The following is a 14162-nucleotide window of genomic DNA, read 5'->3' as shown; positions in this document are numbered from 1 at the left end:
ACTCATTTCATATTTGTTTAATGTTTCATAATATCTAATAGAAGTTTTAAACATCTATTTTTTTACAAAAAAAAATTTAGTAGTTTTCTTTAAATAGAGAACTCTAAGTTTTAAGCATTACCTAAGACAAATTTTGGTAAGAAAATGTTGGCAATATTAATTACAAAATACATTTTAGAAAGCAAAGAAAAAATATTCAAGATAATTACTAAGTTGTACACCTGTAATATAATATTCGATGTCAACTATAATTGAAATGTATATATAAAATTCATGAAGCTTTATTTTTTTATTTTTATTTATTTTTCACAAAGCCAGCAAGACCAACATTGGCCTAGGCATTTTCCTTGGAATAAACTGAAAGAACAAATTTGGTAACTAATAAATTCATTAAGGGGTTTTTAAAATTTTTAAGCTTCTATTTAAAAATCATTGAAAATTATAAACATAGCATGAGTTTTATATAGTCGTAAAAATAAAATTAATCTGAGTTCAAGGGTAAATACTTTACCTCATCGAGTTTAGCACGAGTCTCATTAAGTTCCTGATTGTAAATGGTATATTCCAGGGCTCGTCTCATTTTATCCCACTTCTGATACTGAGCTAGTTCTTCTTTTTCTTCCTCTAAGGTGTGTAATCTCTCTTCAATGTATTTTAACAACTCATTGATTTTTTCCCGTTTGCCCTCTTTAAAAAAATGGGAGTGAAGGAGTTGAATAAACTTTTATATAATAATATCATTTCTCAAATATACCATAAACTAAACTTAAAGACTATAGTGTTATTTCTCTGCTATTACTTGTAACCAAATCTAATAAAATGATAATTAAGACACCAAGCATCAGAGAAAAAACACACAGTGACACTGACTCTTATACACGTAGTAAGGGCCTCAGTTTAAGCGTCCTTTAAATGCCAGTGTGCTTTCCCACATTAAAAAAACCACCACCACCACCATACCAACATTATTAGTGTCACTAATTCCCAATTTTAAATCGTAATTATAATTATAGCATTATCTATAGCTTCCATATACTGAATGCCTACTATATTCCAATCATGGTGCTACTCTGCTCCTCTACTCACCACTACAAAATATGAAAAAGGATTTTACAGATGGGGAAGCTTTGGACCAGAGAGATAAAATCTAAAGTCACAATGTCAGTTAATTGTGTCAGACTTTAAACTCAGGACTGTCTGACTCTAAGCTATGACAGGACACAACAATTGAAACGCAAAGTAAGGTTTCCATAATAAATGTACTAATGAAGATTCTAAGTTGTTTTATAGTTACTTGCTCCTGATCAATATTTCGAGGAATACATCCAAATTTGTTATCCTCACACAATGACGAGGACGCTTGAGGCACAAAGTAGTTGACCTAGAAAGGCATTATCACTTCACAGTAATGATCCTTTATTCAAAGAAATAAATTATAGGAAATCTCAAATCTTAAATGGCTTCAAACCAATTTTCTCTCAATTAAGCACACAGGTAAATTATTATATAATATACTCCTAAGAATAATTCCTTTCCATTATCATAACACGATGAAAAGTAATTCACAACAAAAAGAAATAAGATGCAATCGCATTACCTGTTTCTTTCATTAAAGAGATACTTTCTTCTTTTCGTTCATCATATACTCTAGTACCAGCTACTTCTCTTAATAGCTTTAGTCTCTGAGAATCTGGTGCTGTTGCCATCTGGTTGATCTAAAAATTTTAGAAAAGTAATTATTATAGTACTACAGACCGCTCTTTAAGAACTCTACCTTGAAATGATGTTCCCATGAGTTGAGTATGAGTTTGCTAATGTAATCTGGATAGTACATATACCCACATTCCTGTATCTCCTTTTACAGAAGTGAAATTTACCAAAAATCCTAATTGAACTGATAAATTCTTACATCTAATTTATGGATAAAACTCTCTAAATAACAAATGACGTAGGAATATCTCGAAGTTACAAATGACATAAGAATATCCAACCACCATTTTTTCTTAGTCAATGTAAGGTATAAAAGATGAGATCCATTCTAAAAGAACAAAGTGTTTTTATAAGGGGAAACCATTTATTCACTATAATTTTTAACCCATTTCCTGTTTGCCCAAAGAATACTTGCTGATATGCTTGTGGCTAGTGTTTACCCTGAGATTACTTGTGGATTACAATCCTAATCTTAGCCCCGAAATTTGCGATGAAATAGCTTGCGTTATTATTTTCCAATCACTCTAGTACAGCAATAGTCTTTGGAAACAAATGACGTCATTCTATAGCATTCTGTTTTTAGTAGTAGTATTTCCACTTACAAAATATAGTAATTTTGTATTGCTGAAAATGTCAAATCCTAAAAAACATAGCATTCCTACTAGTCATGTTAAATTAATGCTGGCAGTGACCTGCATCATTTTTTTCTATCTGAGAAAGGATTAAAAAGCTATATATACTGTTAAAAGTATACAAAAATGATATGCTTAAAATATAGATAAAAATAACTGTCTCATAGGGGTACTGAGCATTAAATAGCAAAACATTTTTAAAATCTCATTTACAAATATATGCAAAAAATATAAGAGAAAGAGTGGTAAAATCTGTCACGCATGCAACTTTATATAACGAGCATGAGTTTAACGTATTCTTAAAAATAAAAATAACCACTAAAGATAAAAAATGCTATCACTGCATTAAAAATTCAAGTGACTAGTTACTCTAACACTTTTACAAAAACAGAAGCAGCTCTGAGCTAAGAAAATATGGTCTATCAAAAAATCACCTTTCAGATCCTTATCATTAGGTACCCCCAATTAAGCACGTTCATTCATTCTATTTACTCACTTAAAATATTAAATGAATGCCTACAACATATATGCCACTTTGCTGGGCACTGAGAAAACAGCACTGAACAGAACAGAAAACATCTTGCCCTCATGGAACTTACATCCTAAGGGAAAAAGACAGGAAATAAGTATTCCATTACAATCTAACTGCTATGAAGAAAACCAAAACATATTTAAAGAATAAAGAAAGCATACGGAGTTGGGGTGAAGGCAATGCTTGAGTAGATGAGACAGACATGGATGGCTTATATGGAATGACAAATGAGCAGAAACTTAAATGATGTACAGGGGCCTATGCTGTATGTCTGCAGGAAAGACAGATAATTGCTCTTCCAAGCCGGTCTCCTTCTAAAGAAATTTCTCTCTTATAAAGATGGGTTTTTTCAAAAGCCTCTTCTGGCATCGCCATTTCCCAAGAGTGAAACACCATACACTTCCTGATCACTTCTCCTGAATGCTAACTTTCCAACACATATCTACTAAAAGAGCCTCCGATATGAAATTAGTGGATATTTTAAAAGAATATTTCCCTAGACTAAAAGAAAACACTATGAAAACTTTAGAACATTGCAGGTACATTCTAAGAAAGAGAAACTACCTTATAGTTTATAAAGTCTATGAGGAAACAGTAGAACAATCAGCTAACATATATAGCTACTAAAAAATATAAATATAACCTCTATGAAGGAAAATAATATCTAGCATTACAGTAGATTTCTGGTAATGTAATTTTTATTATATTAGTTCTATAAGTGTTAATTTTAGAAGATAATTTCTTCAAATGTGATTTTTATAGAATTTCTATAATATTCTTAAATTATGATCATTATGACTTCCAAAAACCAAAAATGTCTTCCAGTATCATGCAGCTTAGTAAGCAACATAGTTCACTAAGAAAACACGACCCACTTAAACAACTGCTGAAACACTTCCACCCCATTATGCAATGGCCGTACTCTGTACTTATGGCCACATAAAAGGAACTACTAACTTCAATATAAAATAAATCAATGAAAACAAGATTATAAGGTACATTTTCCACTTCAACTTAACAACTAGAATCAAACTAATTCATCATTCAATGACTATATTTAGAAAACAAATTCTATTAAAAAAGGACATACAATTTTTTTACCTTTCCTTGTTTAACAATATAATAAGGATTGCTTCGAGAAAAACCAGCACTTTCAAGGAGATTCATCACATCATTTTTCCTGTTGATAAATGTTGAAAAATTTTCAGATAAATAACAACCCAACAATAACCAAAAAATGAGCACACTAACTCCTGGGTTAAGGAGCATGAGGGAGTAAAGAACACTCATTAAACTATCTGTTTTATCAGCATCAGAGACTCTTCTGATTCTTATGTTTATACTCTAAACACTGATTTTTTGAACATGAGGCAAACATCCCTCATACATGAGGCAAGTAAAAGTATTTCACTCTTTCCTGAATAAACTACAAAAGTAAAAAAAAGAAAAGCTTACGTGACCATTTTCTTGTCTAAGAAATACTGATCCTTTTTGGCACCAATAACTCTTCGAAGTGAAACTTCTTCTTTATCGATCTAAGAAAAAACGTACAAGTCCAAAGTTAATTTAATAGCAATAGTGGAAAACTTTACTTAAGGTCATTTTAGAGTCCCTAACCATAATTATTATTTTGAAATTTCAATCTCATTAAGAATATGCTGATACTCAATTGTTATGACAAAGACAATTTTCCACAACAACTTGCACATCCCCATTTGTTTATAAGAATGTTCATTATAATTTTAAGTCATATGTAAATTGTATAGCTATTTTCATATAAACTAAATTATAAAAGTTTAAGTACAGCTATAAATGTTTCAAAGCATGAAAAAACTCAGCTGCAACAATAATATTCTCAACATTGTTACTGAAAAAAAAAAAAAAAAAAGCAGTTACTCACTGGCAACCGGTTATCCGAATTGTCAAAAATAATCTCCACAAAAGCAGAAATAACACGAGGACCAGTACCCTCCTGAAACATGAGATTAATAAATTTGTAATTTAAGTGGTATTTTCAAATTCTTTAAACACATGTGAAGTTTAGTGCATGGTAACAAGCTGATTCAACAGAGAAAAATTTCTAGGACTAGAATGATTAGTATATATACATCACTCTTGCCAAAACAGCTAAGACACAGGATTAGGATAACAATATTGCTTAACCAAATAGCTTTGATTCTAAACAGAAAAATGGGAACTATGCAAGAGATGTCAAAGTTAGGTCTTTTTCTACATACCACTTTATTAGAGCACCAGACTCCACAGAACCTAAGTCTACCTAATCTACCTATTTCCTAATATCTAAGACATTTTGAGGCTTTTCTTTTATAGATTCATCTTAATGCTGGATTACTGAAACTGTTTTTAACGTCTGAAATATTCTCTGTAGTTTTAAATCTGCTAATGAAAACACATATTTAACATGTGTAACGTTTAGTCCAATTTATGACCCAACCACTTACAGATCAAGCCCAGATCATTTCTAGGCAATGAACACTAATACCTAAAGAGATTATTCTTCTAATGCCAATCTGAGAAACCTAAAAAGAGATTTTTCTATAGGGAATTAGTCCTGGTTACTGGGCTAAAATTAAAATTTAATGGGGTGGGAGAGAGATAATAGTTAAAAAAGAAAAACTTCCCAGGTGTGAGACAATATTGAGATATATTGAGGGATCTTGCTTTCTGGTCTTAAGATTAATTATAAGCCATATTCAAACCAGAAAGATAAATTACAGCATTTTATTACAGTCTTTAATAATTTTTTATCCTAAAATTACTTTAGCTGATTACTTGGCTAATGAAAAACAATTTTCTTTAAATACGTTATCTTTCATATTGGAAAATTATGTTACCATTTAAGTAAAAATGTGGCTAAAAATAATAACCTGTGGTTGTTTAGTTTGCAATGGCTGCTTCTCTATGCTCTCACTTAACTTCTGGTTCTGAGTTTCAAAGTTCCCAATCCCAAATCTCAAACTATTCTTTCTCCTCAGCAAATCTGCTTCTAGAGACTTACCAGACAATAACTTAATAAAAAACTCATATTTATATGGAAGATATCCATATAAAGGCAAATCCTAATTTTCTTACCATTATATAAAAATTAGAGTTTTATCTGCAGTATAATAGAATAGGTTAAATTTTGCAGCAGAATAACACACTTAAGACACTATATCATCTTCACAAAGGATCTGAAACATCATAAATGATTTTGTTTACCAGGATTAACAATGTATTTTTAGAAATATATAGTTGACCAGAGAACAGTGTGAGTTTTTTTCAATTGTGTAGTTCAAACCCTTGTTGTTCAAGGGTCAACTGGCAGATGAGAATCTGCATGTTTAGAAAGTATTACACGCAGATTTCCAACTGAGGGCAGTCCATGTCTCTGTCCCTTGAGTTGCTCAAAGGTCAACAGTAATATTAGTAACGTCTTAAAGTAGTCTCACTCACATGCAACAAAGCCAATCGCTGTTCTGGACGAAGATGACTAAACTCATCACTGAGCACAAATTGAATTGCTAGAAATATAAAAACATAACTATTAGTACAATTGAAAAAAGGATTTGTGCCTTATTATTTCCCATACCTTCATGGAATACAGCGTATCAGGTATTGAACAATGCAGATAAAGTGGATTACCTCTTCCATATAAATGAAAGCAATGAAGAAAATTTGCCTGTAATTCAAACTAATCAGCTAAGAAATGATATAGGAAAAATTTCAGGCTTTCACTAAAACAGTTAAGAAAATAAAAAGGAAACACAGAGGAAGAGGAAACGATCAGTAGAACTAAGGTCTACCTCTTGATCAGTTAACTTAACTGACTGGTTAGGCTAACATATTTGCTTTCAACCCACCAGACATAAATGATAAAAATTATTAACAAAATAGCATATAGTCCTACAATATCCTTAATTGGCTACTTTGTCAAAAGAAAGAGAACTTAGTAAGAAATACAAGAAAATGTTTCTGATACCTACCTCCTACTGAATTGCTTGCACTGCCCTTAACTGCGGTAAGGAGCCATTCCAACTTCCACGTAAAGTGCCTAAAATGGACCACCCTGTCCTAGAAACGGAACTCTTTACTCAACTGTCCTGTTCCCAGTCTATCTGAAAGATCTTTGACATCCTAAAGAGTGTATGAATGAATGTGAAAGTGGGATTGGCTGTCTTCATAATCCTCTAGGTGGGCTATGGATTCAAACTGCACTCATCCCCTTGGAGATTATGAAATAACTCACTTTCACTTCAATTTCACTCTCACCATCTCCAAATTACAACCCCTGATGAGAATTTAGATTTGGGAGCACAGATGGGATAGAACCTTTGCTCTTCTAATCCCCCCTTTTCCTTCAAGCACTACTGAATTAAGAGGTTCAAATTTTTTTCAACCTACTCTTTGTACAGTCCAATTCTGTTAACATGTTTTTTTCTCCCCAGAGGATTTGTTAACAAAGGCATCACAAAAGTTAAATGAATTTTTATCTTTAGATATAATTTTTCAAAGCTCTATTTACTATCTTCAAACTAATAGTCATTGTTGAGTCTATGAAGTTTTTTATATCCCTCCATCCTTTATAAAAATGACTGGCTTAGAAAACATTTTTTTAAAAGATGAACCAGAAAGTTAAGCCATTTTCCAAACTCTGTATTAACTATTCTACTAAAGTTATATATATTTATTCACACACACACACACACGTACTTGCATTTACAACAGTTATATACTCCACTGAAGTTTAAAAAGCACTTCCACAAGTATTACCTCATTTGATTCTCACAACCCATCTAAAGTAGGCAGGGCAAACACTTCTGTTCTTTAAGTGAAAAGAGTAATTTGAGAGGTTAAGTGTTTTGCCAGTCTCACACAGCTAATTAATCACTAGTTACACAGTAAAACAGAGGTCCTTACACTCTAAACCCGCTATACTAAACTACAACCCTGTATGAATAAGTATTTCTTGGGTTTCATGCAGATGTAACCTCAGAAAACCAATTTTAAAAATAAAACTACCTTAAGATACCCAGATCTTAATATATTTGGAATTCAAAAAAAGAATACCTACCATAAAAAAAGTTACTTTTTCCAGATCCATTTCTGCCCACTATAAAATTTCAAAAAACACATGTTATTTTGTATAAGTCAATGAAATTAAAACTTTACTGAAAATATAAAATTTACTGTAAGTCCAAGTTCCTAACAAAATCTTAATATTTGAAATTAAATACAATAGTAAAAAAAAAAATCAATAAACAAAATTTTAATAACCAAATGAGCACTGTTTTTGTATAGGCTTCAGAGTTTTTTTCTTTAAAGAAATTCACTTCATTGCTGATTCTTTTGCTCTTTCCCAATAGTTTAAAGTTAATAAAAATAACTAATTATACTACTTGGCTTTTATAATTTATAATCATTACAATGGGCATGTAATTCTATTTTAATTATATATTTTTTATACAATTTAAAGGTTCGCATATTACTAACATTTAAATATACTTAACCATTTTAAATTCTCAAACTATTCACATATTAAACTATTTATGATCAGCCCTATATGTCATGCATAATTTGATAGACTCACAAAAATATAGACTATAAGGCATTATTTTTACTACCTGAATTCAGAAATAAGCAATTCTATACATAAAAGGTTATCAAATGTTTCAGATTTTAATTCACCTGAGTGTTGAATAAGAGTCATGAATATCCACGTCATTCTCTCTTAATCTGGCCCAAAATATGCTCAACAATTTAGTCCCAAAATAAATCCTAAAGAGATCATTTATGTTATGCCAGAAAGTAATGAAGTGCCTTTAAAAAGAGGCATATAACAGACATAGACTAGCTTGAAAGGGGAACTTCCATGGACTATAACTAGGACAATATGAGCACTAAAATAATTAGATGAATTATAAATTAGTGTGGGGGAAATAATCCATGAGCCCTTATTAATTAAAAAAAAAAAAAAACAGCTAAGGAGGAAGGGCTCTTGCTTGCAGTTGAATACCAAGTGGTAAATATGAAAACAGTGCTGGAAATGGAAAATCATCATGTTGTATCATCAGGATAAAAGCAAAAAGTATAAATAGATGCTAAATTTAGGGGGAAATTTTGATAAGGAGCATGATATTTGCATGGTCCAAAAGTACCTCCCCATCTCCATATTATTAATTGCAAGGGAAAAAACACTGTGCAGTGGAAAAATTAAACACCACCTTGTGATCAAAAGTAACAGCAATAAGAGGTAGATGGATATCATGTACCTCCAGATGTAATATCCAGAGAAGGACACGTCACTTATACAATACTTTTCAAAAACAATGTTACACAAGACAAAGAAAGGTTGTGGAAATGATCCATATTAAAGGAGCCTAAAGAGAAATGACAACTAAATGCAATACCTGATGTTAGATTTGATTCTGTACAAGAAAAAAAAATGCTATAAAGAAACACATACACAGGAAAAGAATGCTATTAAGAACATTTCTGGGTCAATCAATGTTACTGGAAAATGAAGAGCAGGTTATGACATTGATGTTAAATTTACTGAAGATTATAACTATACTGTGATAAGAGAATATCCCTATTCTTAGAAAGTGTACATTGAAGTCTGAAGTAAAGGACCATGATATTCATAACTTACTTCAAGAAAAAAAAAAATATGAGAAGAGTACAAATGATAAAACAAGTAGGAAAAATGTTAATCCACAGATTTGGGTAAAGGATGTTGAGTATACGTGCAACTTTTCTGTAAATTTGAAATTTATCTCTAAATCAAAGTTTAAAAAGGCAACTTATAAAAAGAATTACATAAGTTCAAACCACAATCCATCCATAAATAACTGAAAAAAATTCTATATTCCTTTTAAGCATTATTCCTACCCATAGTGAAATACTATGTAACAATTTTAAAGATGTTGAATATCTAATGATTATTCACGTTTATTCTGAAAAACAGCAAATTACCAACAGATTACAATGCAAAGACTGAAGAGGTAATGAGGCAGACCCAATTTATGTGTGTCCCAGATTCACCTGCACCAACCCAGGCCTTGGCTGCCTGTCAATAGAAAGGCTCAGTCTCCCAACACCTCGGGTTGTTTCAGCCTACTCTGGAAGAGCAGGTCAAATGTGTGAAAATCCAAGAGGCCACTGTTCCCCGACTACTTCAGGAAGGGTTAGTCCCCAGAGTAATATAATCTAAAAGCATGGGGGAATTCATGCCCTATGTGGAAAGCTCTGACCAATAAGAAACAGGAGCCACCAGACAAAACCCTCCCCATTCCTTTCCCACCTGACCTTTCCATGGTATGGCGGATTCACAAAGTCTGTCTGGAAATTATCCAATGTAACCACAAACCAGCTGTAACACTTTTACAAAGCTATAACCAGCTTTCCCTTTCTCTCTTGCCCTAAGACTGCACCTTCCCATTAAAGCCTACTAAGCTGAGCAGGACCTGGGCTGTTTTCTAGGAAACCAAGGAAAATATAAGTATAGATGGTTAAAATAAGAGTGGCTATCTCTGAGTAGAAGAATTACAGTTTATTTTAATTTTTTTCTTTTTAGTTTTAATGCTCTTCCATAATAGTCTATAATTAACAAATATTTCTTTTGTTAAAAGGCTAGAAAAAAGGTAGCCTTAAAAAGGTATATATTTGGTACATTCAAACCTCATTCAAACATAAGCAAAGCAAAGAGATATTTGCCTTCAAGTCTTTTTTTTTTTTTTTTTTTTTTAAAGATCAAAATCACTAAAATGGTATGCTTTCACAGGATAGTCTTAGGGTCAATCTGGGTCTACACTATGTTTAGTCTTAACAGGTACTTGTTTTTAAAACATGTAAAGCAATAAAATCATATTTTTTTCAGTTAAACAAAAATAACACTTAATTTCCTTTGTAACCATAACTATTAACAATCTTCATGCCCCAAAGCACAGTAGTAAAACAGCTGTTTCATAATAGCTAAATCAAAAATACTTGAAAGGTCCTATAGCCATAATTTAATCAACCTAGGTAATAATGGTCTTCATTTTAAAGTTCACTTATGAAATTACACAATTGATATATTAAAATATTCTTATAACTTGTAAGTTAAACATATATATCTTGTAAGTATTCATTGTTTGCCAAAGATTTTCAGATGAAAATCAAAGGCACTTACTTGTAATTGAAACGTAAGTAAAACCCCTGTGTGATTAAGCTGCCATTATAGCACACAAATTCAATTAGCAATTCTTCAGTAAGTACAGCAGGGGGAAAAATGTTTTCTTTTTTTAAATTCTCAATTACAGGTTGTAATTGATGTATTGAGGGCAGGTTTTTTTTCTTGCTCTCAATTTTTAAAATTTATTATTTCAAAATACAGAAAATGTGATTCTCTAAGGTTCTCTGGGAACATCAGAATTTAGTATTCACCCTTTACTGATTTCTATATGAACCTCACTTAATCCTATGCTACTGAATTATGCCCACCCACCCCCCCAATCTTTAAATTGAAGTCCAAATCCCCAATATGCTATTTGGACATGGGGGCCTTTGAGAATTAGAATTAGATGACACCTTGAGGATAGGACCTTCATGATGGGATTAGTTCTCTAAAGTGAAAAAGAGGAAGAAGAGGAAAAAGGGGAGGAGTGAGGAGAGGCTCAAATAAAGGTTATGTGAGCATCATGGTGATGGAAGCCTCCAGAATCTAACGACACTAGCACCCTAATGATGGACTTTAGCCTCAAAAACAGTGAGAAAATAAATACCTGTTTCCCAGTCGTTGATATTTTGTTATGATAGACATAGCAGACTAATATACCAATATACCACATAATGACAAGGTATATAGCAGAAATCTATCAATAGCACATTCTATACTTTTCTGGTGTCCAGAAGCACTCGATTCATCTAACCCTTAAAAATTCAGAACATCAGAAATCATTTTTGCTGGCTGTATCAGCAAAATGGAACTTTATCATCTGAAGGATCTATAGACTAAGTATTGTATTGCAGGGCAATCACTGTTAGTCCTTTAACCTCACATTTGCTTTCTCATTTAATCTTCCCAGTAGCTCTATGAGATGGGTATCATCTCCACCTTACAAATGAGAAAACTGAAGCCCCACAAGGAGTAAAGTTTGAAAAATACATGCCAGAGTTGGGATTTGAATCCCATACTGTTATTATGCTCCAAAGTTTACACTCTTCCCACGAAGCTGCAAGGTCTGTCCTTAGACATTATGACAGGGGAAAAAAAATTTCTGAGAACGTAATCTGTGAATAAATGGTCACCTTTGAAATAAGGCAACAGTGAGCATTTTAACTAGGAAATGACATATAAGGAACAAGACCTCAAACATTAAATTTAGTCATTCACTATAAACTTAAAGCTATTAAAACACACTTAATATACAGGCCACCCATATAAAAATAAGTAACTTATGACTTATTAAGTATTTTAAATGTACAAAATGTGCAATTTATCAGTCCAGATAAAAGACAAAAATTATTTCATAGAGAAAAAAGACAAATGTATGTAACATTCAAAGACAATTATTGTCTCCTTAAGCCTAGATATATGGCTGTATAGATATAAATCTCATCTAATAAACCATGAACACTTACCGATAACATTATGTTTTGAACTGAAGGGATCTACAATTGTTTGATCTCTGTAACTTCGAAAACCCTGGATAATAACCTAATGAATAAAGAGAGATTTTTTCAGAACACACAAAGAAATAACTTCTAAACTAACATTTTTCTTTTGCACGTCTTCCCTATCCGGTTTCTCATTTAACGCAAGATAGAAAACTTTCAATTTCACGTAAGAAAAATTCATTTTGGAATGCGGTTCCTAAAAATCTTCTAAGAACAGTTCTTTGTCAATAACCACTGCTACTGTTGGTTTGTTTTTTTTTTCCCCCAGGAGTTGTAATTAGTAACCCGCCAAGGGAGTGTCAAAATCAAGTACACTGTGTAAGGTTCGCTGGAAGACGGAACTTCACTGTGTTAAATGTATCAAGCAGGCGGACTGACCCCAGCTTTCCTGACTCCAAGAGACACACGAGCCAGCCAAAAAATAGTACACGTTTCAAGAAAGGCGTGCTGAGAGCCCAACATATCCAAAAGAGACATCTTCCAAGAGCGTGAATGGGCTCATCTTTGTGGTGGACTCTAGCGCGGGAAGACCATTTTGACAGAAGTAAACAACTGATTGAGGCGCTGCACATTGTGCAAGCAGAGTCCTTTTCACTTCTCCGGTGAGTCGGGGAGGAGAAAGCCCCCGGGTTAAGCTGCCACCTCACTCAGCCTGTGCCCCCGGGGCACCCCCGGACCGGAGAGGCAGTTCTCCACACAGCTCACCCAAATGGCCCACGCGGGGTTCTCCCCGCAGGACAACGCAGCTTGCCGTCCGCCCGGCCCCCGGCGCCGCCCCCGGCGCCGCCCCCAGCCAGCTGCGGGCCCTCGGCCCACACGACCGGCTCTCCCGCCTCCGGCCCACCTGGAAAGGCCCAGCCCCTCCACACTTCTCGGAGGTCCTGCCTTCCTCACACCAGCGCCCTGCACAAAGGCCCGTGCTGCGGAGGGTCGCCCCAATTATCGGCGGCCCCCGCGCTCCTGGGCGGGGCCCCTCCCCTTCCCCACCGTCCTGGTCCAGCTCGGGTCCACTCAGCTGGGAGGGGAGAAGTGAGAGGCCAGAGGCCGCGGGTCGCAAAGCGACACCCCCGCCTCCAGAAGCGGTCCTTACGGGCCCGTGAGGGGTAGGAGCTACGCGCCGGCCTTACCTGCTTTATGTACATGGTTCCGCACCCCTAGCCGGGGAGATAGGCTCCCCACCCCAAGAAGCAACAGCAGGGCCTCGGGGCCAGGTGAGGCGCCTACAAGACCCCTCCCCCAAGCGCTGCTCGCTCCCCTCCAGCCAAACAAAATGGCGGCGCCCGTGGAGGCGGAGTCCGCGCGTCGGACGGAACCACTCTCGCTTTCCCCCCACAAAGCGCAGGAGGAGTCAGGGTAGGTCGGCTCTTCGATATTTGCAAAAAGAGCCTTCCACGGGGTCCTTAGATGGATTTCAATTGATACTTCAATTCTTAGCTGAATCTTTCCTGAGACTTAGCTGGAAGCTTCATTCGGGAAAGTCTTGATCGTGAAGTTGGCCTGTGTTCCCTCCGAGCGCGGAGCCAATGGTTGCGTCCACAAGGGGGGAAAGGTTCGGCGCCAAAGCCAAGTGTGAGAGTGGGAGGGCCAGTAGCAGCGCGGGCCGGCGGCCACGTGATCTCGAGCTGTTT

General features: G+C 34.8%; 1 protein-coding gene across 1 annotated transcript in view; it reads right to left on the bottom strand.

Moving 5' to 3' along the window:
- SMC3 (structural maintenance of chromosomes 3) overlaps positions 1-13819 on the bottom strand; it is a 30031-nt gene extending 16212 nt beyond the window's left edge. The window contains exons 1-9 of the mRNA XM_016145712.2: positions 13662-13819; positions 12499-12574; positions 7949-7987; positions 6331-6398; positions 4775-4846; positions 4330-4409; positions 3976-4054; positions 1598-1715; positions 512-687 (exon numbers count right to left, since the gene is read on the bottom strand). Coding sequence (XP_016001198.1) covers positions 512-687; positions 1598-1715; positions 3976-4054; positions 4330-4409; positions 4775-4846; positions 6331-6398; positions 7949-7987; positions 12499-12574; positions 13662-13676 — 723 coding nt within the window. The 5' untranslated portion in view covers positions 13677-13819. The remainder of the gene's footprint in view (positions 1-511; positions 688-1597; positions 1716-3975; positions 4055-4329; positions 4410-4774; positions 4847-6330; positions 6399-7948; positions 7988-12498; positions 12575-13661) is intronic.
- Positions 13820-14162: the final 343 nt, after the last annotated feature.

Source organism: Rousettus aegyptiacus, unplaced genomic scaffold, assembly GCF_014176215.1.
Source record: "Rousettus aegyptiacus isolate mRouAeg1 unplaced genomic scaffold, mRouAeg1.p scaffold_m13_p_6, whole genome shotgun sequence".
In the NCBI taxonomy this organism is placed as follows: Eukaryota; Metazoa; Chordata; class Mammalia; order Chiroptera; family Pteropodidae; genus Rousettus; species Rousettus aegyptiacus.
This window is presented reverse-complemented; position numbering and strand designations above follow the sequence as displayed.